Source organism: Balaenoptera musculus, chromosome 20, assembly GCF_009873245.2.
Source record: "Balaenoptera musculus isolate JJ_BM4_2016_0621 chromosome 20, mBalMus1.pri.v3, whole genome shotgun sequence".
Lineage (NCBI taxonomy): Eukaryota > Metazoa > Chordata > Mammalia > Artiodactyla > Balaenopteridae > Balaenoptera > Balaenoptera musculus.
Window position 1 is genome coordinate 56,946,149 of NC_045804.1, and position 24,653 is coordinate 56,970,801.

The 24,653-nt window shown below is 45.6% G+C and overlaps 1 protein-coding gene and 1 pseudogene across 2 annotated transcripts; one reads left to right on the plus strand and one right to left on the minus strand.

Annotated features, from left to right (window-relative positions):
- Positions 1–5,236: 5,236 nt before the first annotated feature.
- LOC118887386 lies at positions 5,237–5,799 on the minus strand (annotated as a pseudogene).
- Positions 5,800–10,540: 4,741 nt separating this feature from the next.
- On the plus strand, positions 10,541–22,798 carry ZNF287 (zinc finger protein 287). 2 transcript variants are annotated; one of them, XM_036838003.1, is made up of 6 exons: positions 10,541–10,611; positions 11,647–12,246; positions 12,916–13,016; positions 15,220–15,346; positions 15,790–15,876; positions 21,184–22,798. In XM_036838003.1, the coding sequence occupies exons 2-6, from the start codon at positions 11,844–11,846 to the stop codon at positions 22,746–22,748; spliced, it is 2,283 nt and encodes a 760-aa protein (XP_036693898.1). In that variant the 5' UTR covers positions 10,541–10,611; positions 11,647–11,843; the 3' UTR covers positions 22,749–22,798. The 2 variants fall into 2 exon arrangements, with proteins under 2 accessions (XP_036693898.1, XP_036693897.1); XM_036838002.1 differs by having other exon boundaries at positions 10,585–10,812.
- The last annotated feature ends 1,855 nt before the right edge of the window (positions 22,799–24,653 follow it).

The following is a 24,653-nucleotide window of genomic DNA, read 5'->3' on the forward strand; positions in this document are numbered from 1 at the left end:
AAAAAGGAAGGGGAAACAGATCATGGCCAAGAAAAAAAAAAAAAAGTAGTTAGGGACTTCCCTTGTGGTCCAGTGGTTAAGACTCCACGCTTCCACTGCAGGGGACACAGTTTTGATCCCTGGTCGCGGAACTAAGATCCGGAATGCCTCATGGTGTGGCAGAAAAACAGGGAACAGAGGGAAAGGAGAGGGGGAGATTTTATTTAACAAAGAAAAAAGAAAAAAAAATAGTCGTTAACTCCCCACCCCTGAAGCTCTAGCCAGTCACATGAGCATCACCCACTTCCCATGATGCCATGATGCCTGATATTCACATGGTAGCACACTCTACCCCACTGGACTGCCTTGAAGGCACAGGGGCAGTAGTTGCCAGTTTAGCAAAGATATTCAGTTTCTAGTTCTCCTTCTCATGGATGAGGGAGCAAAAGGGGGTGAAGAGAGTGAGGGGCAATTCCATGACTATTCTGGTCACTTTGTGATAAGAAACACTCCCCCAGGCTGTGAATATGACAAGCATCCTATGTAATAGTCAAGTTTCTGAACATGAATTAAAGTTGGGGTCCCTTCCCTCCTGGTCTTGCACTTCTGGTTTCCATCCACGGCTTGCTAACGGGTGTCTCTGACCCCATCTGAGTCAGAGCAGGGGAGGAAGGATAAACAAGGGTGCAGGGACCGTCTCCACGTCAGTAGGTCAGTAGTGTAGTCAGCAGGCGTCCTACTCTCTGGGACTTTGGTGGAATTTTGAGAGACTCCCTCAGTGCTGAGGATCCTTCTGAATTTCACTTAGCCCTGGTGAAAATACTATTTCAGCTGGTTGCTCTCTATTGGGGCAACATTTAGGACTCTCTTCTAGGAGATGTGATCAGCCCTCCAGGCAGCCCTGTGGATAGCAGCTAAGAGGAACTCCCCTCAACCCCCCACCCCATGCACGTGAATCATCTCTAGACCATGGGAAGAATTCATGCATCTTTTGTCCCCAAATTTGTGCTTTAAAAAGCGTGCAGACACCTCTTCCAACTCACCATGAACAGCTAGTTTGGCCAGCTCTTGCCCCTTAGGTTTCTTAAGCCAAGATATACATCAGGCCACTGAGTCCCCAAGCCCCAGGGGGACACATATCAAGCTGTCCAGGTGGCCTGTTAAAACCTCTCACTATGTTTGAACTATGGGACAAGCAATCTCCCCACCATCTTTCCTCTGTGAAGCTCTTTCCAAAACTTCAGAAATCCTCTTCAACCCTTTCTAGGAGCCCTTTGATACTCTCAGTATAGGTGAGGGGCTTAACAATCCCCTAACAGTTTCTCAGCCACTACTTTTTTTTTTTTTTTTTTTTTCCAATTCTGCCTGGTGGCCTGCCTCACAGCTCACTTCAGGTATCTGATATCTGCTGTCTTAGATTCTTAGCAGAAACCCCCATTTTAACATTTGTTGCACTTAAGCAATGGAAGGGAAGGATGCGGGTGGGCGTGGGGACAGCCCTCTTATCCGCACAGGATTGGGGTTGCCCAGGGGTCCCGCCTGCCACACTGCTCTGGGACGGCTCTCCCAGGGTCCTAACTCGTCCACCGCCTCCAGCTGTCTCCCGTCTGTCCCTGTGCGGTCAGCACGCCAGGGCCGGCTCCCTCCCCCTGCCTCCAGACTCAAGCTCTGGTCGGGGGGATGTGGACACTTTCTCTTAGGGCGCCTCCTGCCAGGACAGAGGCCGCTGTCCAGACCTCGGTGCTGAAGCACCTCGGTGCTTAAGTTCTCTCCGCCCTTGAAGGAAGTGGAGCTGATCTCGGAGACGCAACAGTGAGTGGTGGCGTGAAGGGAGATCTTAATTCCCTGCCCAGGAACTGAACCTGGGGAGCCTGGATGAAAGCCAGGAATCCTAGCCACCACACCCCCTGGCTCTTGCCCCCAGTGAAAAACGCATTTCTCACGGAGGCAAAACTGTAAAAACAGGTACAAAGTTTATTATTAGAGACATAGCACAACAACAAGTGGGAGAGCTCACAGAGAAATGATTTGTTTAGTTAAGACAGAAGCAAGGCAGAGATGCACACCCGGAGAGAAAGGGTGTGGGCATCCCCCCAATGAGGAGGAGCGCAGTAGAGAGGCGGTTAAGTCACTTCTATAGAGCAGCTCTTCCGGGTCTCTGTTTACCTCTGGCCAATTATCTGGTTTCTTTTTCCACGCCTGCCCTGCCCTAGGACCCTCTCCAACATGCGTGTGCAACTTTTTTCCAAGATGGATTACAGCCCAGAGACATATGGGACGGCCTTAGCATCACCTATTATGGGGTGGTGCCCCTTCCTTTTTGACCCCCGAGGAGCCTTTCTGCCCATGTGCAATATCTCCCTTGCCCCAAGGATGGGAAATGTATGACCTCTTGATCTTTTAACAGGGTTTAGTCCCACTCTGTCCCTGCCATAAAAATGTCCATTGTCTGGTTATTTACCCTATTTCTATTGCTGGTTTTTATATCGAGGTGCAGATCTCGAAATATAGACAGGAGTCTGGTCATAACTATGTAGTCCTGGCATCTGTTTGTCTCTTGCTTCAGGAAATGTAAACCGAGGGCTGGTAATGAATGTCCTGCCGGAGCCCATCTTCTTATCGCTCCGGGAGGTGTGAACAGGAGGCCAGTTGTAAATGTCTGGCCTGGAGCCCGTCCGTCTCCTGCCTCTGAGCCTCAGCGTTCAGCAGCCTCCTTCTCCCCACGGCCCGCCCTCCAGACCCGGCCACGCGGGCTCAATAATCCACTGCCTCAGAGCTTCCGACCATGGACCACCAGGGCTTTGAACTGTCAGCATCTCCGCAGGAGGTCCAGTCTTCCCTAAGGAGGCCTGGAGAGGGCCGGTGGCTTGGCAGAGACTCGCCGGTGAGAACGGGAGGAAATCCCAGTCCAATTCCCCAGAATAGGTAGGAAGGCACGCACCTTGGACGTCTTCACCACCGGCTCAGGCCTTTCCTGTGAGTTGTGAGTGGGGGGCTGGCCCCACGGGAGCTCCTCGCACTTTCTAGGGACACAACCCTTTCCAAAGGCCTCAAGAAAATCCCGAAATTCCTCGCATGCACATTCCATGCAGTAAAGACACCTCCACATCTAGTCTGGGTGACTCCCAGCTGCGTGGACATTCACACCCCTTGTCCCCAAGCCCAGGCAGGGAGATGCACACAGGCATCCCTAATGAAGGGCATCCTTGAGGGAGTAGATGGCAAGGTTGCCCTGGAAGCTTTGCAGAATCTGATAGCAGTGATGTTGGGGAGCATGAAGAAGGGGCAGCGGCCAGTTCAGAAAAGAAGGGCCGATGGGAACCCAGAATGAGCAGCCAGGTGGGCTCTGGTGGCCACGACCCAGGCTCCACTGGACTCACCAGCTCCACAGCCCAGGACCTCCCACCTCCTTAAGCAGTGTAAGGGATCAGTGTGGAAGCAGGTCAGAGAGGTAGACCGGGTCATGTTCAAGGGAAAGGGGTTTGAGAGGGCATCCCAGGGAGACTGCACCTGGCCCTCAGGAACCTGGGCAAGGGTCCTGTCCTGGCAGCCCTGGAGTCTCGCGGGGGGCCTTGCCCAGCTCCAACCACTGCTAGTGGCTCTCCAGTTGGAGGCTCTGCCTGGTGTAGACAGTGGTGCTTCGCAGGCCTCAGGACTGTTTGTTGAAGCATCCCAAGATGGTTGGTAAGATAGAGTATCTGCTGACTGCTGATGGGTATAGCCAGACCCATGCAGCCTGCAGCCTTCTTTATCCAGCAGACCAGCTGGGATGGGAAGAGGCGCTTCAGGAGTCCTAAGTAAGGGAGGCTGACACTAGCCTTAAACGGGCTAAAAGCTAATTCAAGTCTTCACCTCATCTATGGGGACCGTGTTCAGGACGCATAGGGGTATAAAAGGGGGCAAGTCCTTTGTGGAAAAACACCTTGATCTTCATCCATTTCCAGATGGTTATTTGAAATATATGATTTTTTTACACCCTAACATAGAACACATTGATGGTACATTTAACAACGTTTTTAAATTTAATTTTTTTCCCCCTAGCTTCACTGAGGTATAACTGTCAAATCATTTAGCAAATTTTTAAACAGCAATATTAGTTACATGCTTGGCCATCGTTACTCAGCAATATAATAGCTCTGGATAATCATAAAATTTAAATAAAATGAACATACAGTAGTAACTCCGTCACTGTTTTGTTTCATTTTCCTTGGTTTATGAGAGTCTTACTCTTAGGGTTTAGTTGTTAGGGTAATGGGAACATGGGCAGAATATCTAGAATTGTATTCAATATTGTGATTTAGCTGATGAAAGCAGTAGGAACACATAGGCGAAGACAGATGAGAAACGCTCATTCTGACACCAGGTAACATTCAATCTGCTTTGCAGAATTCTTCACTCCCAAATGCAGACAATGGCCCTCGGAATCTCTGATCATATATTCTCTGATGTGTTGTCTTCTTGTGATCACTACACTTGAGAAGAAACATCGTGGCAACTGGATAAGATTTTGTCTTTATGCGGAGTCAACCAGGACAGATATGGATGTATTTTTCTTCCACAGCTCAGAACCATGTTGCAGAAAGAGATAGTTGAGACTAACAGGGAGACTGCCCACCTGAAACACAGGTATGGGATTTTGACATTTGTTTTCAGGGTGTTTGAAATTTTTAAGGCTAACTTGTTTAGTATTTAGTAAAGGGCTTTGTTTTGTAATTTTTATTCAAGTCATTCTGTCTATATTCAGGAGAATTGGAAATAATTTTTTAGATGACAAGGCTACAAGAGAAATGCTGGATTAAGAAACTAAATCCGGAAAGACACCTCCCCACCCTTCAAGAGGCTGGGAGACTTTGTGAAGAGCACCACTTTCTTTTCTGGGAAAAATCCACAAAAATTGCTCTCTGGTCCAATGAGCATCATTGTTATGCTGGAAACAAGCCCAAGGATTTACTACAGGGAAAATTGTCTCACAGTGGTGACCAGACACCAGACTGGCTCTTTGGGCCTGTCCCCTGGGAGCTGCGGAGTGTGCCCCCTGTCCTAACAGTGAAAACAGCCCCACACACACCCTGCTGGGCTCAGGGTTACTCTTTTTTTTTTTTTTGCTGCAAAAAGCTTTATTGTTTCCCTTTGGTCCAAGGCTTGGGAGAGGGCTCCAGGGTGGTTAAAAAGCTGCCTAGTGGCTGCAGAGAGAGGCTTCAGGCAGAAGCCCTGACACCAGAGGAGTTCCTCAAAGACCGCTGGGCTCCAGAGCCTCCTAGTGGTGCTTGAGGCTGAGCCTTTGGAAGAGATACTGGCTTAGCCCAGCCTGGGGACCAGCCAGCCTATGGAGGTTAGTCAGGTGGTCGCCCACCTTCTTGATGAGTTTCACCTGCTCATCTAGGAAGTGGCTCTCCAGGAAGTCACAGAGGTGGAGATCTGCATGGGTGGGACCCAGGGCATGTAGATCCATAAGGGCCTGGTTTGGGTTCTCCATGAGAATGGTGGCTTCCATAGCGTCCTGGGTTTCACCCCACTCATCTCGAGATCGCTTCTGCACGTCCTGGAAGAGGGCGAGGCCGCCGCACTGGTTTTGTATTTTCTAGACACGCTCTGCACCCTCGCACTTCTCCTTGGCCAATTCGCGGAAAAAGTGGCCTATGCCCTCCAGAGGCACCTCATCGCGGTCGAAATAGAAGCCCAGAGAGAGGTATGTGTAGGAGGCCCGCAGATGCAGGTTGACCAGGCGGTTGACAGCGGCTTCCATCTCGATGGAATAATTCTGACAAATCTGGGAGCTCATGGTTGATCGGTAATAAGGAGTTAAGCTCAAAAAATGGTGTTGGCTGGTCCCAGTGGCCAAGGATAGCTTGAGTGGCTGATTCTGAAGATTGCGACTGGAAAAAATGTTGGAGGGTGGTCGGAAGCTGGAGCAAGGGGCGTCCCTGTGTCTGTTCCATCCAAACACCGTTGAAGCAAGAGACAGATCTGCGGGGACCGCCGAGTGCACAGCTCAGGGTTACTCTTTACGAAGGGACTTGAGTAAGTGTGCCTCCCGGCTTGCAGTAAACTGTTTGAAAGGTTCTTTTTCCTTTATTTGAAAAATCTAACACAGATTTTTTACGAAGTGGGCTGTCTACCCAGAATAATGAAGAAAAGTTTCTTAATTAGTCTTTGGGGATAAACAGCCCACTGCAGTCACGATGGGGTCCTTCAAGAGAGAAAACTGAAATTAATGAACAATTATTTAAGATTGTCACTGGGTCGTGAGAAATTGCCAAACATGTCAATTATCTCAAGTGAAAATGAGATAAGGTAAGAAGCATATTTTTAAAATGTTATTGATGAGCTTGCTTCCAGTAAAGCCAGGAGAGTAGACATATAAGTTTTCCTTTGGTATAAACTAAACATGATGTTTAACACCCCTACTTTCCAATTTTTCAATGTTTTCAAGTGGTTTAACGTTACAGGGAAACCGAAACATTAAAAAATTAATAAAAGCACGTCCAGGGGAGCGCTTGTTTCCCCTCCCACTTCCAGCTCATATTGGGCTCGAAGGGACCAAGATTCTGTCCGTCCCTTCACCTCCGTCTGCGTTTCTTTCTCTGAATTTTATAAAATACTCCCTCACGTTATGAGTACGACGTTCAAACGCCTCAATGAGCGCTATTGTTGTAAAATAGGTCCTGGTACCATGAGAAAGTAAAGAACGAAATACACAGGGGAACTCTACAAAACGAAAGCTTCTGCAGAAGAAGCCCGGAAGCGCGTTCTTATCTTTTTCCTCCTGGTGGACCAGACGCCGCATTCGCGGCCGGAACACGCATGCGCTCCATGCGTGTTCGCGCGCCCTCTTGTGGCCAGAGGTGGGCAGCGCACAGAGGCCGGCCGCCTGCTGAATCACTGGAATTGAGTTTTCAGTTTCATCTAAATTACCTAAATTTGTGGGCGTACATTGTTCATAGCACTCTCTTATAATACTTTCCATTTATGTAAAGTCCTCAGCAATGTCTCCACTTTCCATTCTAATTTGATTATATTGTGGTTTTCCTCTGTCTTGGTCAGTAAAGGTAAAGGTTAACCTCAACCTCCGGATCATCCAAGCCTTTATCCCACTGGATTGTATAGACTGAGCACCAGCCTGCCGAGACGCCTTGTTCTGTTAATTGTCCTCATCGCTCTCAGAAGGTAAAGCGCTCCCTCCCCTCTCCCACCCCCCTTCCACTCTGGCCTTACTGCTCACTGAGGACGACTTGTCTCCGAGGTTCAGTGAGCCGAGTTCTGCAATGAACCCCTACCGTCGGCCCCCCCCCAGAGCTTCTCAGTGATGCTGGTGATCCCTCCCACCAGCACATTCTGTATTTCAACGGAGGGTCTTCCCGGCCTTCCAAAGAAGCAGAGCTGGTACATTTTCCAGCCCTACATCCTCTGCCTGCTCTGGATTGCCCACTTCTCTGAGCCTAGCAATTCTGGCATCTCTGCTCAGCAAAGAGCCATCTATTTCTCCAAGCCGCCAAAAGCCCTTCTTGCAGTGTGTTAGCACCACCTCCTGGCATCCTCAGCAGAGCGTGTAAACACTTATCACAGAAGTGTGCTCCTTTCCAATAAACTCCCCAGCACTCAGCTATATGTTCTACACTCCGTGTTCCAGCATCCTCGGGATCCAGACCCGTACTCTCCTGGTTCCTACAGACACAGATTGGCCAGGCCCACGGCAACTGAATCTTCCTCCCTTATCAAACCCAGCGTTTCCCTGGTCGGGTTTTGTAGACACTTGACCCTAGTTATTGGTCTAGTTATCAGGAGGGGAGGAAAGAGTAGACTGTGAAAGGGGCACCAGTTTTATCACAAAGTAGAGGCCTTGTCTGCATCATCTTCAAACAAGACTGGGAGGCGTGGGTCACATTTGCGGGCCCAGAGGGACTGGTGTTTAAAGGTGTTTGCCCACATCAACCTGAATGGCCCCATCCCAAGTCTCAGGGTTTCCTCCTTTCCAAACAAGGTCCTGACCTTGACATAGCACACTTTCTGGGATTGAGAATTCAGCTTATCTGAAGTTATGCTACTCTTACATTTTTGCCAACAGGCTTCAAGAAGCCCTCTGATCTTCACACTTTCCCTTTACTTGGTGATTAACCACCCCCCGCCTGTCCTTGTCGATGGCTCCCAGTAATAGCCACTCAATTCCACAGTCTGGAAAATTGCTACCTCCCCCAAACTCCTAAAGATCTAAGATGCAGCACCCACCAGCGGTTCCCTCCCATCAATATCCCATCTTGGTTCAACACCAGGGACAGTTTTAATGATTGTGCCACTACAGCCTGACATGTGCTATCAGTAGTCTATCAATCACAAGTGATAGGGTCCTCATTGCCAGCAAGCGGACAGGTGATGTCTCACGCAAATCCCATCTTAGAGTCTGCCTTCCTAGGACCATGACTGGTACCACTTGTCATAGGGTAAGATTCCATGGAAGCAGACTCTGAGATGGAAATTGCGTGCGGAGGTGTTATTGGATCGTGTTCTCTAGAAAAACACCTATTAAAAAGTGATACCTGGAGGGAAGAGTGGGCGGAGGAAAGAGTTGAACTGCTGTACAATTGCAACAGAGGCCTCATTTGATCCTACAGGGAACTCAAACTAGGATGGCCCTTTGAGAGATTGCAAGCTGAGGCAAGGGGGCAAGGTCTTTGAACCCCTGCAGCGAGTACCACTGGAAGTGGACTGCCTCTGGGGAGAACGTGTGACCTGAGAGAGGCAGCTCCCTTCAGCCAGGACAATTCCCAGGGAGGTATTCCCACACTGGCAGCTGGAGGAATGGGTGCCCCAGCCCTGAAGGGGGACCCTGGCAGCCCATCACAGTGTGCCCTCTCGGGTGTACTAAAGTTTCCAGGTTCAGCTGTTGATTTCTATTTTGCTCTCTGCAGTTATATCAGTTATTGCTTGGCATCTTTTGAGGCATTATTTTTAGAGATATATATTTATGATAGATATATCTTCTCTGTCAAGTTTTATAAGTAGATGTCATGCTTATCTTTTCCTAATGATTTTTTAAGATTCTATTTTGTCAGACATTAGGCTTATGACTTGCATCAGTCAGGGTTCAGCCAGAGAAGCAGAACCAGTAGGTCATACATACTAGGAGGGTTTTTTTTTTTTTTTTTTTTGCAAGGAATTGGCTTACTCGATTGTGGAGGCTGATTAGGCAAGTTCAAAATCTGTAGGGCAGTCTGTCAGGAAGGGCAGGCTAGACGCTTTGTCCAGAGTTTCTTCTTCATCTAGGAAGCCTCAATTCTGCTTTGAAGGCCTTTCAACTGATTCATTCAGACCCACCCAACTTATTTCAGATAATCTCCTTTACTTAGTTCATCTGAGTTTATGGGCTTTAGCCACACCTACAAAATACCTTTACAACACCACCTAGGTTAGGGTTTGATTCAACAGTGGGAGACTTAGCCTTGCCAAGTTGACACATCAAAGATCATCAAACTACCCACCTTTCTTGTTGTTCAGATTTGCCTGGTGTGGTAATATTAAGACTCTCTGACACCCCACCCATCATGAGATGGGGTCTACATCAGACTCCACTTGATTCTGCACAGACATATGACTGCTTTGACCAATAGTACAATGGAAGTGATGCTTTGTGACTTCCGAGGTTACATCATAGTCAGCTTTGGAGCTTCTCTCTTGTTCACTAGAACACCTGCTCTTGAAGCCCAGAGCCGCCATCTCAGCTGCCGGCTGAGTCCTTCATGCCGAAAAGGCCACATATAGGCACTCTGGCCATATCCAAGCTGAGCTCATCTTTGAGCCATCTCAGCCAGAAGAGGAGGCATGTGAGTAAAGAAGACATCTTGGAGATGGACCCTCCCTGCCATCAAATCATCTCAACTGAGGTTCCAGACACAGTGGAGCAGAGAAAAGCCACACCCACTGTTCCCCTTCCAGATTCCTGACCCACAGAATCCAGGAGCATAATAAAATGCTTGTTCTTTAACTCCGTCAAAGAGTTTTGCCAACATTATCTAATGTTGGTTTGCCAACACAGCATTAGATAATGGGACCACCTGAATGTTTTTCTGTCCTTGTATTTTCAAGCATTTTATGTAGGCTGTGAGTCTTTCATAAACAACATGACGCTGGATGTTGTTCTTTTTTCCGATCTGAGAGTCTCAGAATCAGATTCCTGCGGAGGGACTCGGAGCCTTTAAGAGTGAATGGTTATGAGCAGTAAAGCCCAAACCAGCACTTCGGGTCTTTCTGCCTTAAGACCCACATCTTCCCTGTCCATCCTTCCTCCGTGAACTCTGCCACCAGGTTTTCTCTGGTTGATTAGCGCGGGGCTCCAACCGTCCCCCGCCCAATCCGCATTCCCTTCCCCCAGATGCTCTAGCTCCCCGACCTTCCTCCCAGTCGTCTACCAGACCTGACTCTGCCCAAGGAAACTTTAAAGTTCCCTCAGAACCTCTGCGGCTAACAAGCAAGCCCCAGCAATGGGCGGAGGAGGTTGCCATGGAGACGGGTCCATGGTCCGCAGCTCGGGCGGGGAGGGCCGGGCGCGGCTTCCGATTGGCTCCGAGGGGGCGCGGCGTCCTTCCTGCGCACATGCGCGGTGGCGCCGAGGCGAGGTCACGGCGGAGCCGGGGCGCGGTGGGTTCCGGGCCGGGCTTCCCAGGACCGGGTGCACGGGTGGCTCCGGCCGAGGCGCCGTGCTCTACGGGACGGACGCGGCGGGGCCGAGGCCCCTCCGCAGCGCGGGACCGAGCCCGCCACGCAGGCGCCGCGCCCGCCGCCATTGTTGCCCGGGGCTTCTCGGGCCGCTCGGCTGCGCGTACGCCGGTCCGGCCACAGGTCAGGATGCGGGCGGCCTGCGGGGTCGGGGCTGCGGGGCAGTCCCCCCCCGCGCAGCGGCCCGCGAGCCTCAGACTGTGGAGTTAGGGGGACCTCGCGGGGTGGGGAGGCGAGGGGTGCCTCTGCCCCGTAGGCCTGGTGCGCAGCCGGCTTTGGGGGACACGACGGGGTTGAGGGGGGCTCAGAGCTGGAGCCCGTGGACAGGTGGTGTCGGTTCTCCTCCAGGTCAGGCCTGCAGTGAGGTTTTCTGCGGGAATCCTGGTTTCCAATGTATTCCTTAGGAATTGTGTCCTGTAGAAGCTCTTCACGGGCTTCAGGTTACACCAGTCTGCTTCTTTCCTGTGCCCAGCCCTCTGGTAGTGAAGGGCTGGAACAGACTGGCATTGATATGCAGAGCGGGTAAACGGCTCGCCCTTTTTCCCCTGACCGTTCCCTTGGGAACCTTGAGCTCTTTAAGGAGAAGTTCTCCTCCCAGTTTTTTCTAAGTAACAGATTTGCTGTTTTTGAGAGGCACTTCAGTCATTACAGCTTCTGTAACATCAGTGACTATAATACTGAAGCTTTTTTTTTTTTCTGTAAAAAATGTTTGTTTCAACAAGTTAGAAATTTGATCTGTCTTTTTGCTTTGCTTCTATCACCACCCTTTTATGGCAGTCCCAACCCGTGCCCAGGGCAGGTTGCATCTATTTTACAAGTCTAAGGATATCAGGGAGGTAGAGCACGGCAGACTCTCTGTGTTTATTTGTACACTCTGGGTCGCCTGCTTATTACTGTTTGTGCGTATGGCAGAGGCCACCAGGAATTCCTGACCTTGTGTCTGTTCTTGTGTTTCAGGGTCTCTTAGCCATCCCTACAAGTCCTGGGCTCAGAGTTTGTAAGGAAGACTGCTAACTCTACCTTGCCTCTGTCCTGCCCCTGGCTGCAGCAGCCCTTGGTAAATGTCTTTGTGGTTCTAGCATGCGATTTCAAGCATTTGGCTCACTCCTGGAGAAATAAAGGCTGTTGCCAGGTTGACTGTCCTGTGTGTAGACATGTTCTCCCCGAGCAAGAGGACGACCAGTTCGTCACGTGCCCAAGTCCTTCTAACGTGGAAGCCGGACAAGGCTCAGAGTGGACCCCGCAATGCTGAGAAGGAAACCCTCGCCTCAAGACTCCTGCGTGACGCTGAGACCTGTCGGCAGAATTTTAGGAATTTTCCATACCCAGACCTGGCTGGTCCTCGAAAGGCATTGAATCAGCTCCGAGAGCTCTGCCTTAAGTGGCTGAGACCCGAGATTCACTCAAAGGAACAAATCCTGGAGCTGCTGGTCCTGGAGCAATTCCTGAGCATCCTGCCTGGGGAGGTTAGGACTTGGGTGAAGTCCCAGTACCCGAAGAGCAGCGAGGAAGTGGTGACTCTGGTGGAGGATTTGACTCAGATTCTAGAGGAAGAAGGTAAGGCTTGTAAGGGCAGAGAGAGGAGGAGTCCTGGGTGGTCCGAGAAGACAGCCATCACGTCAGAGAGCAGCCCTCTGAGGTGATTAGGAAAACAGAGGTCAGGGAGTGAGTGAGAACAGGCTTCACTGAGCCCCGTCCTACCTGGCATTCCTCTTCCAACTGCTCGGAACCCAACACACGTTCTGTAAACCCAGAGGACATATCATAAACAGTGGCCAGACACAACCAAATTACCCCCATGTGCGCCCTCAGGAAGTTTCGCTGCAGAGGTTTGAACCATTCTGCCAATAAATCATTTGCTTTGTGAATTGGGTTTTATGGTAACATACTTCCAAATATGTAGAAAAGTGTCCAGAGAATATTTCTTTACTAAGTAAAAAGACAACTCACAAAGTTCCTATCACGCAAAGGTTTAGTAGAAAACTGTGAATTTGGTACATATTCTGAAGCATCCCAGAGCAGACTTGTTTCTGAAGCCTGCTCAAAAACAGAATAAGTTTCAGGATAAGTCATTGCCCCTTTCCTCTGGTTCTGTGAAGCAGGGGCGCTGTTTTTGGTTTCCTTCTGATTCCTCGCTTTAAGAAAATATAGGCTTCTATTGGTGAAGAGTTTCCTAGGCTATTCAAACAGGACTGATCTCCACCACGGTCTCTTTCTCTTCCCTAGCTGCTCCTCAGAACTCCACCCTTTCCCAAGAGACCCCAGAGGAAGACCCCAAAGGAAGACAAGCTTTCCAGGCAGGGTGGCTCAATGACTTCGTGACCAAAGTGAGTGTCAGTTTCTTCTGTGATTTTAAAATGCCTTCCTAGTGTGTGAGGACATTTTCTAACCTGGCCCTCTACCTTCTGTGACCCCAGAAGTCCTATGAAGGACCTAAGCCTCAGGTTTTCTCCTTAAGTCACCGTGGCCTGTTAAGGTAGGTGAATGCGTTGTATAGGAAATGGGATCCATTGCTTCCCTTGATATCCCTTTCCTCACTTTTTTACTTTAAAGCAGCGGTAGTGCATAGAGGTTAAGGGATTCACCTGCACAGCCACATGGATCTAGATTTGGTTACTGGTTCTGCCACAACCTGTGATTTGGGGCAAGACACTTAATCACTCATAGCCTGAGTTACTAAGCTCTAATGAATAGAATATTCCTCTTAGATCGTGACAGTTAAATATTATGAGACCTGTTAGCCTGGATTACAGTAAGTGATCAAGAAGGTCACAGGAAGATTAGACAATAGTTATTATTTGTCTTTGTTAACAAGTAATTAAAGGCCATGTATTGTATGATGTTACTGTTTATTACGAATCTGTGTTATTTTAAGGAAGAGCAGCTCAGGCCATCTTAAGAGAAAGGTTTACTGTAAAATACACTGTAAAATATACATGGTCTGAAATTGGTAACGAGAGTAAATTATTATTTATAGATAATATGAATGTTTACCAAAAAAACCTAAGAAAATCAAGGGAAAAACTGTTAGAAACAATAACAGAGAATTTGAGTAAAGTGACCACGACAGAAAATGGCAAACAAAAATTAATCACTTTCTTAAATATACATAAAAATCAGATAGATGCTAAAATGAAATAAAGGGTTCCATTCACAGTATTATCCCCACATTTAAGATAACTACGACTAAGCATAGTATAAGCTTTGCAGTCCTGTGTTATTCTGTAGATATGAACGAAGCCTTGAAGATTGTAAAACTGCCAGCTCTCCCTAAATTATACACTTACATGTGATTTGAAAAATCCCAATATAGTTTTGTTTTTTTTGTTTTTTTTTGTTTTTTTTGTTTTTTTTAAATTTTGTTTATTTATTTATGGCTGTGTTGGGTCTTCGTTTCTGTGCAAGGGCTTTCTCCAGTTGTGGCAAGTGGGGGCCACTCTTCATCGCGGTGCACGGGCCTCCCACCATCGCAGCCTCTCTTGTTGCGGAGCACAGGCTCCAGACGCGCAGGCTCAGCAATTGTGGCTCACGGGCCCAGCTGCTCTGCGGCATGTGGGATCTTCCCAGACCAGGGCTCGAACCCGTGTCCCCCGCATTCGCAGGCAGACTCTCAACCACTGCGCCACCAAGGAAGCCCCTCAATATAGTTTTTTAAAGAAACTTACAGTTTATGTGAAAAACATGTGAGAGTAAGCAAGAATTTTTTTTTTTTTTTAAACGAAGGAAGAGCAGAGAGATGCTAACTTTACCAGACTGTGAAATGTATCTCCAGGTACAGTAGTTCAGTGTGGTTATTGGTACCAGTTTTATTTTAGAAAGGAAGAAGAGGTGGTGGTCCCTGGTGGTCCAGTGGATAAGAATCTGCCTTCCAATGCAGGGGACGTGGTTTCCATCCCTGGTTGGGGAACTAAGATCCCACATGCCATGGGGCAGCTAAGCCCACATACCGCAACTACAGAGCCCACGCTCTCTGGAGCCCAAACACCACAACTAGAGAGCCCACACGTCGCAACTACTGAGTCTGTGCGCCACAACTAGAGAGAAGCCCGCACGCCACAACAAAGAGGTCACGCACTGCAACGAAAGATCTGCGTACCACAACTAAGTCCCAACGCAGCCAAAAATAGATAGATAGATAGGAGGGAAAAAGGAAGGGCTCTGCATTCCATCATAGAGCACACAAAATATCTTAAAATGTCAAACTGTAACACATTTAATTTATTTGTAAGGCAATGCTTGAAAGTCAAACCATTCTGTCTGTGTCATCTACGTTTAAATCCTTTTATTCTTTAAGATGGAGCCACCAACGCATGCACCGAAACTGATGTATTCTACTTTGTTTTCAGACTTCCCCTCAGGCCATTCAGGTCTGCTTATCCATACATTGGGTAAAGGTATTGACTAGGTAATTTTTAGGGTCCTACCAACGCTCAAGACTCTGTGGTTTCCCCCACCACACACGCACCTGTGCTGTCGCCGTCCCCTTCCTCCTAGTTCCTGAACCAAGTTGAGTCACGTTTGATGTTTCAGGAATCCATGACATTCACAGATGTGGCCGTGGATATCACCCGGGAGGACTGGGAGCGCATGCGTCCTGTGCAGAAGGAGCTGTACAAGACGGTGACGCTGCAGAACTACTGGAACATGGTTTCTCTGGGTGAGCGTCGTCTGCGCCCGGCCCTCCTCCCTGCATACGTGCCCGAGTCTTTCTCCCCTCAGCTGTCAAAAATGGTCGGGCCCAGAGGGGAGCGTGCTTGTCCGTTCAGGCACAGAAATGGCAAAGTTCTGCTCCCTTTTCCCAAAGGAAAGGTTTCTAAGTGAAGGGTCATCAGGAGGTACGACACACAGCCTCCCAGGGCCACCACCCGATGCTGCGCCCTGCCCAGCGCCTCCTTCCCCGTGATCTCCAGCCGTGCATCCTCCAGGGTGCAGGAAGTTTTTGTCCCAGCTCCGAAAAGGACAGTGACCTCATTCATGAGGTCATGTCCGTGAACCATTCTTTTCCTGTAGAGATCTGTCCTCATGGGTAAGAAGTCAGGCAGTAAAACTTGAACAACTGTTTATCTCCAGGGTAAAACTCACTCTGTTCCTCCTGAACAGGACTTACAGTGTACAGACCGACCGTGATTCCCATATTGGAAGAACCATGGATGGTGATAAAAGAAATTTTAGAAGGCCCTAGTCCAGGTGAGAGAACCACCAGCCGATGAGATGCTTTGTGCTTCAGAGCCTGTACTATCCTAAGTGTGGTGAGATGTGTTTTTACATGTGGCCAAGTCACTTTGCACGAAGACATCCCACCCTGTTGAGAACACTGGGCTGCTTGGCGTTGCTTCCTTACAGAGGCCATCTTTGGAAGAGATTTTCCCGGTGTCATTTTTTCAGCCGCCCCCAACCCCCCTCTTATTTTGTGCTTCTCCATGACCCCTGGGTTCCCTCTCTTAGAGTTTTGTCTGGGGCTTTCCGTGTGTTCCCTCCCTCTATTTTTAAGCATGCATGAATGTCCCCTAAAATCTCAAATTTCAAACCTTCTCACCTTCTTTTTGAGTTTCTTTTATTCTGTTTATTGACAAAACCCTGTAGCCCCCTGCCTCCACTCTCCTCATTCCTTTCTTTTTTATGTTCTAATTATTGAAAAAGATAACATGTTTGCAAGATCAAAAATTGTAAAAATATATAAAGCCAGATCTATGCAGACAGAAGTCCCCACCTATTTGCCGCATTCATCCGGTTCCTGCATCTGTGTCGTCACCTGTGGCTCGACACCTAGCGGTCACGTGACTGTTCTATTCCCTGATGACCTTCCAGTTAAGGTTCTCAGCATCCACTGTGGATCCTTGCTTTATTACATTGCTGGTTGCAAAATGGTGATTTTCTAATTCCACCATCTCCTCTAAATGATTAATCTGAAAAGAATACCTGTCCCTCCCACCCCATTTTTATGTGTATATCTCACTATGGACTAGTGGAATTTTTAAAAATTCAATGTATTGTTAGTCCATTAATTCCAGTTTGGAGGGGCGGGTATTTGTTTTTGATGCTCAATTGTCCCAAATTTCGGCGATGAGAGCCTTTCAGATCAAGTCCTTTTGAGACGTCCCCATTAGTCTTTGAGCGTTTCCTTGCTTTCTGGCAGAGAATGGTCTGGGCTCACTTCATGCCTACCTTAGACCTGGAATTTCTCTAAGGAACAGTGGTTCATCTTAGTGGGGATTAGTGATGAGAGGCCAGGATCTGGGCAGTGAGTGCGCTCACTACTCTGGGTACCATTGCTTCTAGATTTGTTCAGTAGATAGAGCTGTGAAGTGTGTGTGTGTGTGTGTGTGTGTGTGTGTGTGTGTGTGTGTTTGTAGGTTTTTTGAATCCTGAGTTCATACTGGTGACTTTAATTCAAATCTAGCACCACAAGGGCAGTCTATCTTGTGCCTCCCCATATCTGTTTTCTACTTCCTTTCCCACAGAATGAGTCATCTGGTTCCCAATATCAGTATATCTGCTCATTTGCTCTATCATATAATCACACAAAAATGGTTTCAGAAGTATATCATTATCTCTCAGGTAACAAACTGCTCAGGTAACGTTCAAAATTCCTTCATGTCCTTAGAATATATTCCACTAAAGATACAGAGGATACTGGGTTCAAAGTTACTTGAATTCTTCCTTTCTGGTTATCTTAACAGTTTGATACACAGTTAAACTTGTTTGATTACATTTGTGTTCAAGTTTAGTATTCTCTTGTTTCTTGATTCTTTTTTATTTAATTTTACATTTTTGAGTATGTAAAAACATTAACGCAGTTCAGAAGTCAAAACTATAGAAAGGTGTACACTCCCATCCCTTCTGCCCTGTTCCCGTCCACTTCCTGTAGGTTGTAGGGCTCACTTATCTCTCATTTATCCTTCCTGTTTTTCTCTCTGCAGAGATAAATTATAAATATAGTCTTAGCTCTCCTTTTGTATACAAAAGAAGTACACTGTACTCTTTTGCATTTTGCTTTCCTATTCCCTTTTTTTTTTTTTAATTTAAGCCACTGCCTTCTAGTATGTCTACCAGTATTGATGCTGGAATCCAGCATTAACAGCAAATTAAACAATAATGACAATATAATATGCTACTTTAGAGTGAATTGCTTAACTTTTTAAAAAAAGTTAACTTTATCCGGTCATCTGGTATTTTGAGGGACCTACTACTTGAAAAGCTAATTTTTCTCATAATTTATGGCCTATTTGCTTTAGTTGGCAGAATGACCCAAAATATACACTGAATTCTTTAGGGAGTGAGTTCAGCACACTCTCGACACTGAGAAAACCCGTGGCAAGATGGAGCTAGGCCTTTGCTGGAGTCAGGACCGTCTTATGGGAGGTGCTGCCCATCTGGGACCACTTGAGGTTTTTAGGTGATTCAGGTTGAATTAAGGCTGTAAACCCACAAGAGGGGCAGTTTATGATTATGTATTTTGGGGGGAGATTTTGCTCCCACCAAAGAGCACAAAACTGAGAAAGGCAAGGTCCTCTTTTCCTTCTGTAGAGGTGAGGTGTTTGGGTTTTGTTTGTTTTTCTAGCCTGTCCTTATACAGGGTGTAGCACAGAGTGTGCAGACTCCTGCCAGCTGCCCCAGGTTGGCTGCAGGCTTTGTCTTCTGGCCCCCGAGCCCCTTGCACCCTCAAGGGGAAGCTGAAGGTCGTCAGCAGGATGGAGGAGTGTCTCAGGAAGCCAGCTTCAACTTTCGCTGACTTCTGGTCTTCCTGCTCTCACTTGATTTTTGGCTTTGAGGATTTCACTTTCTTATCAGCTCAGAGACGTATAAGTTGAACCTTTGGTTAGGGCATCTCATCAGTCATACCTGAGGGAATGGAAACTTTGATGATTCACAAATCGAGCAGTAGTGTTGGCTGTTCCTGTCTCAGAACTTTATGGTCTTTACATCATACAGGACCCAGCCATTCTTTCAGGTTCAGCCCAAACCAGATCTCCCCTAAAAGTGTTCCTTCATTACCTGGTCAACACTGATCTCTTCTGCTAGAAATATTACACCACTGTAATCAGTCCTTTCCAGTTTGTTATATACACATATTTAAGCCCTGCTTAATGATCTTAATTTCTGAATTACCAGTAAACTGACTGGTTTAAAAATGTATGCTTATAGTAGTGATTTTTTTCATGGCCATCATTCAGACTTGTTACTTTAAGCCTGTTAATTATAACTTTAGTACTTCCTTCTCAGGTGTATGGAACAGTCTGTCACAGACTGATTCTGATTACATAGGCGCTAAACTCAGCTTCTGGACTATCTCATTGTTTTTGTGTATATACACACCTATCCATGCAGTCCATTAACATTCTCATTTCGTTTTTCTAAGGGGAGAGTAATAAATCCTGGTTTGAGAAAGTTGTTTTTAGATTTTTTTCCTCTAGAAAAAGTAATATAGCAACACTTCTAGTACCAAAGAACAATAAAAGAAATATAACCAATTTCTTGAAAATCAGAAAATATTTTTTGAAACAAACTCTTATTGTTAGCATTTTGGTAATATATATCTAGTTCTAATGAGTTTTCATGCTAGTTACGGTGTTCTTTTTTTCATTTAACATTACTCTTAAGCATTTTCTAGTGTCTAATTTTTGTATTTGAATCAAGATAATAAAAGTAGTTTGTAAATTCAAGCAGCACAAGGAAGCATAATGAAGTATGTGTCTCCCTCCCCTCACCTAGCTATGTACACAGACCTGCAGGGAGTGCTGATCTCAGGGGAGAAGGCCCTGGTTTTGGGGTTGGAGGGGTTGGAGACACACATCTTTACACAGATGGAATCTTTCTGTGTGTACCATTTTATCCCTCTCTCTCTCTTATTTTCACTTAATATTTCCTGCACACCTTTTCATATCGATGTACCTATTTTTATCAGTTATCAATATTCCATTATCTCTTATTCTAACTAGTCCTTTACTGATGGATGAGTCTATTGAATGTATATATTTGTAAAGTTATTATACTTTGATCTGCATTTTAGAAAGTTTCTGGACTATCCAGCACCATTTTTGCTATATTATAAACTCCGTATTTCATTATATTTCATATATATAATTCTTAACATTTGCAAGTTATATGTTTCTTATCTGATTTCAAAGGAGAAAGGTATTGCAACTTAAATTTGTTTTAAACCATCATAATAGAAACATAATAGGCATCAACAAATGTGTATTTGATGGCTTTGCAGTCAGGTTTGGGGGTCCAGGTGTGTGTGTGTGTGTGTGTGTACTCTTTCATTTGAGTTCACCTTTTTACAACAAGGTATTGTCATTTATTTTACCAATTCCATTCAGTGGCCTTCATATCCAGAGTCTTGGGCCATTTTCTGAAGAAAATGTAAAAGAAGCATAAGCCATTTCCAGAGTTTGCATCTGAGTTGGAAATACAAGAAACACACAAAACTGTGAAATAATAATATAAAGCCAAGTTCTGCCATGGGCCCAATATTTTATTAGGTTGGACCGTATGAAACTGCTGATATTCAGCCAGATTGACCTACAAAAAAGGCAGTTTCATATCATTCAACCTAATCTGTACTTTAGGATTCTAAGAAGGAGGAGAGAAACATGAGCTGGGCCATAAGCATCTTTTTCAGTAGGTGGAGAAGGTGTCATAAGAGAAGCCTGGAGTCTGGAATTAGTGGCACCTTTAGAAGATTATAAGGACATAGTTCTAAGTTATGTGGATAACTTTGAACTTTAAGCTGAATATGAGTTGTGATAGAGGAGGGAGTACAGTAGAAAAGGCTAGATTATTTGGGGTCTGAGTACTGAGTGGAGGTATTTTAACTTTTCTTTCTTTAACTTTTATCCTTTAAGCCGCTGATCCTGAAACTTCAGTGTGATTCAAACCTCCTGGAGGGCTCAGCCCCACCCTCGTTTTCTGACTCAGTATGTCTGGGAGGGGCCCAGTCACTTGACATATTTCAGGTGACAGTGATGCTCACGCCACTGGTCTGGGGATTGTACCCCTGAGAACCACGGCTTCAGGCTGTAAGAGTTACTAGACGTATTAAAACACGGAACACACACTGTGAAACTGCCTCCAGAATATTACGTACAGTGTGCAGGGTAGATTGGAAGGAGGGGTGGTGACAGTCAGCCTGCTTTATGACCCATTATGTAAATTACAGCTTATATGATTATAAATGTTTGTGTAATAAAAGTCATCCCAGGTCGTCCCACAGTTTATCGTCTGTTTTCACTTCTTAGCTCTGTCGCCTGACCTAACCTATTCTATTAACTCCACGCCCATGTTGAATAGGGAGGAGCCTCTCCTTCTTCAACAATTTAGTCCTGTTTTCTGCCCTTTTATTCTCCTTTCCGGAGCATTAAGGACCATGTTATGAGGTTGTCAGAGCCATAGTCTTTTTAGGCATTTTATTTATGTTCATTATTTTGTTTCTGCTTTGGCAGTTTCCTTTCTCCAAATAGAGGAAGACTTTTTTGTACTTTTTAATTTCAGGATGGGAAACAGAAGCCCAAGAGGGTACTCCGGTGGAAAATGTTTCTAAACTCACAAAGGATGGAACCAAGACCATCAAGCTGGAAGAACCCTATGACTATGATGACAGATTGGAAGGGCAAGCAACAGAGACCTTCAGGAGAATTCCCACCAATGAGAGAGATTTTGGTTTGAAGTCAGTCCTTTCAGAAGAAGATGATCGTGCAGAAGACTATAAATATGATATATATAGAAGTAATTTTGAAAAGCATTCAAACCTAATGATACAGTTTGATACCCAATCAGATGATAAAACTTCTGTGTACGACGAAGGCAAGGCCACCTTCAGTCATGTCTCTTACGGTATCGTACACAGGAAAATATATCCCGGAGAGAAGCCTTATAAGTGTAATGTGTGTGGGAAGAAGTTCAGAAAGTACCCATCCCTCATCAAACACCAAAGTAGCCATGCCAAAGAGAAGTCTTATGAATGTGAAGAATGTGGGAAAGAGTTTAGACACGTCTCATCCCTCATTGCACATCAGAGGATGCACACTGGAGAGAAGCCCTACGAATGCCACCAGTGCGGGAAAGCCTTCAGCCAACGCGCACACCTCACCATCCACCAGCGGATCCACACGGGAGAGAAACCCTACAAGTGCGACGACTGCGGGAAAGACTTCAGCCAGCGCGCACACCTCACCATCCACCAGAGGACACACACGGGAGAGAAACCCTACAAGTGCTTGGAGTGTGGCAAAACCTTCAGCCACAGTTCATCGCTGATTAATCACCAGAGAGTTCATACCGGAGAAAAACCTTACATATGCAACGAGTGTGGGAAAACGTTCAGCCAGAGCACACACCTCCTTCAGCATCAAAAGATACACACAGGAAAGAAACCATATAAATGCAATGAGTGTTGGAAAGTGTTCAGTCAGAGCACTTACCTTATCCGACATCAGAGGATTCATTCTGGAGAGAAGTGTTATAAATGCAACGAATGTGGAAAAGCCTTCGCTCACTCCTCCACTCTTATTCAGCATCAGACCACTCACACTGGAGAGAAATCCTATATATGCAATATATGTGGGAAAGCCTTCAGCCAGAGTGCAAACCTTACCCAACATCACAGAACACATACCGGAGAGAAACCCTATAAGTGCAGTGTGTGTGGGAAGGCCTTCAGCCAGAGTGTACACCTCACTCAGCACCAGAGGATTCACAACGGAGAAAAACCCTTTAAATGCAATATATGTGGGAAAGCATATAGACAGGGTGCAAATCTTACTCAGCATCAAAGGATCCATACCGGAGAGAAACCCTACAAATGCAATGAATGTGGGAAAGCGTTTATTTATTCGTCATCACTTAATCAGCATCAGAGAACTCATACTGGTGAAAGACCCTATAAGTGTAACGAATGTGACAAAGATTTTAGCCAGAGAACATGCCTTATTCAGCACCAGAGAATTCACACAGGAGAGAAGCCCTATGCATGCCGTATATGTGGTAAAACCTTCACCCAGAGTACAAACCTCATTCAGCATCAGCGTGTTCATACAGGTGCCAAACATCGTAATTAATGCATATGGGAGACTTCATTTAGGTTATAAAACTTAACCATTTAAAATTCTATTTTGTATTCTGTGTTAAAAACATTATTCAAGAGAAGTGCAATATGGGTTAGATTATCACTCAGCAGAAGTATCAGAATTAGTGACGTGGATATAACCTATTTAAATGTACTGTGAAATTTAAGAAGAAAACATTCACTTCTTAACCTTTATTTGATACCAGTTTAATTCATTCCAGAAAGAAACCCTAGGAAAGTAAGAGTACTCAAAAACCTGTAACTCATCAACTCTACCATGTTTCAAGTATTTCTTAAGGAGGCCTTACGAATGTAACTTGGGAAAGCTTCCATCCAGTAGAGCTTTCACACCAGAGAGTAATCCTGGGGTAACAGAAAAAAAGCTGCTTTCAGGCCTTTAGTTCTTCTCAGCTTTGAAGCCTTAAATATGTAAAGGTCCCTTCCCCCTTTTTACTTCCCTTTTCCTATTATGCCATAACTGCCATGTGGAGCCAGTAGGTTTGCAAAAAAAAAAAAAAAGTTGAAAGTATCCTAACGATTTCTATGTGACCACAGTTTAGTTACGCTTTCCTTTAAATACTGAAACATTAAAGAGAAGCTTAATGAAAGATGATCTGTTAGGAGAAACTAATGTGTCTATAATCCTTAGACATGTGTACAAATTTACAGGCAAAGGTTAAACCCCCAAGCTTAATATTTAAAACATATTAGCCTTAGTTTCACTAACTTTTGACAACTGTCATTCAGAAGGAAAAAAACAAGAATACAATTCTTTTTTTTTTTTTCCACCTGACTCCAAAATTCATACCTTAAAGTTCCCCTGTGACTTACTGTAGAAAGTCTGTTTCTTCCTTTGAAACACGTTTCTTGAGTGCCTACTGTGCTCAGGGCCCAAACATCCTAACTGGATTCTTCCAGGGCTTAAATGCCGAAAACCACAGCTGATTTAAGCAATAGAAAGCTTTCTAAAGTAATGAAAGATAAAGTCAAGGACATGATCTTAACCAGTACGTTATGGAATGAACCTAAGAAACCTGCTAAAATGGGTTGCCAGATGCAACCCCGTTATCTTAAGTAAGTAATGAAAGCAGCTATTTAAATAGTATGAGGAAAAAATAGTGGAAAATAGGTTTGAGTTCAGTGCAGAACGTGGGTCGGGGGGAAAAATTGAAGACGTAGGGGTGAGGAAAGAGAATACAGAGGCAACTGTTACAACTGAAGTGTTGCTGGACTTGGTTTACCTAAGAAAATGAGTGACTACTTGAATAAAAAAGCAAAATTCAGCCTGTTTATAAGAAGAAACTGAAATGACTGATTTCAAAAGGATAATTGAAATTGGTACTTCTTGTACGTGTAAGTAAAATAGGGATTACTCTTAAAATAACAGGGAAAGTTTCATTGGAAAAAGCATTGATGCAGAAACTATCATTGATGCAGTAATCATTCAACAATGATAACAGTTTGTGGGGTCCCAAACAGCATAAAAGGAAAACTGGTAGAAACGCAAATAGAAACGGGTGAAAATGCTATTGTATTTACTATCCACAGCATTGCACTCAGAATTTAAGACCACGTCCTGAGAGCTGACCATTCCTCTTGCTCTTGTTTCTTTCTTCAGTGCCTTGCATATGGTAGGTGGTCAAGTTATGTTGGTTGAATTAATGAATAAATAAGTAGTCAAGTTAGACTTGAATAATAAGTTAGAAGTAACTGATATGGAGTGAAATTGGCAAAATTTTAAATACTTCTTGGTGCATACATGCAAAGAAATATTTAACAAATATTGGTCATTTGTTAGTGACAGGAACTACTTAAAAATGAAGAATGAGAATCCCCAAATCTTAACAATGGGGATATTCCTAAAAAATCATGGGACATCTTTGCACAGGAAGTTTTC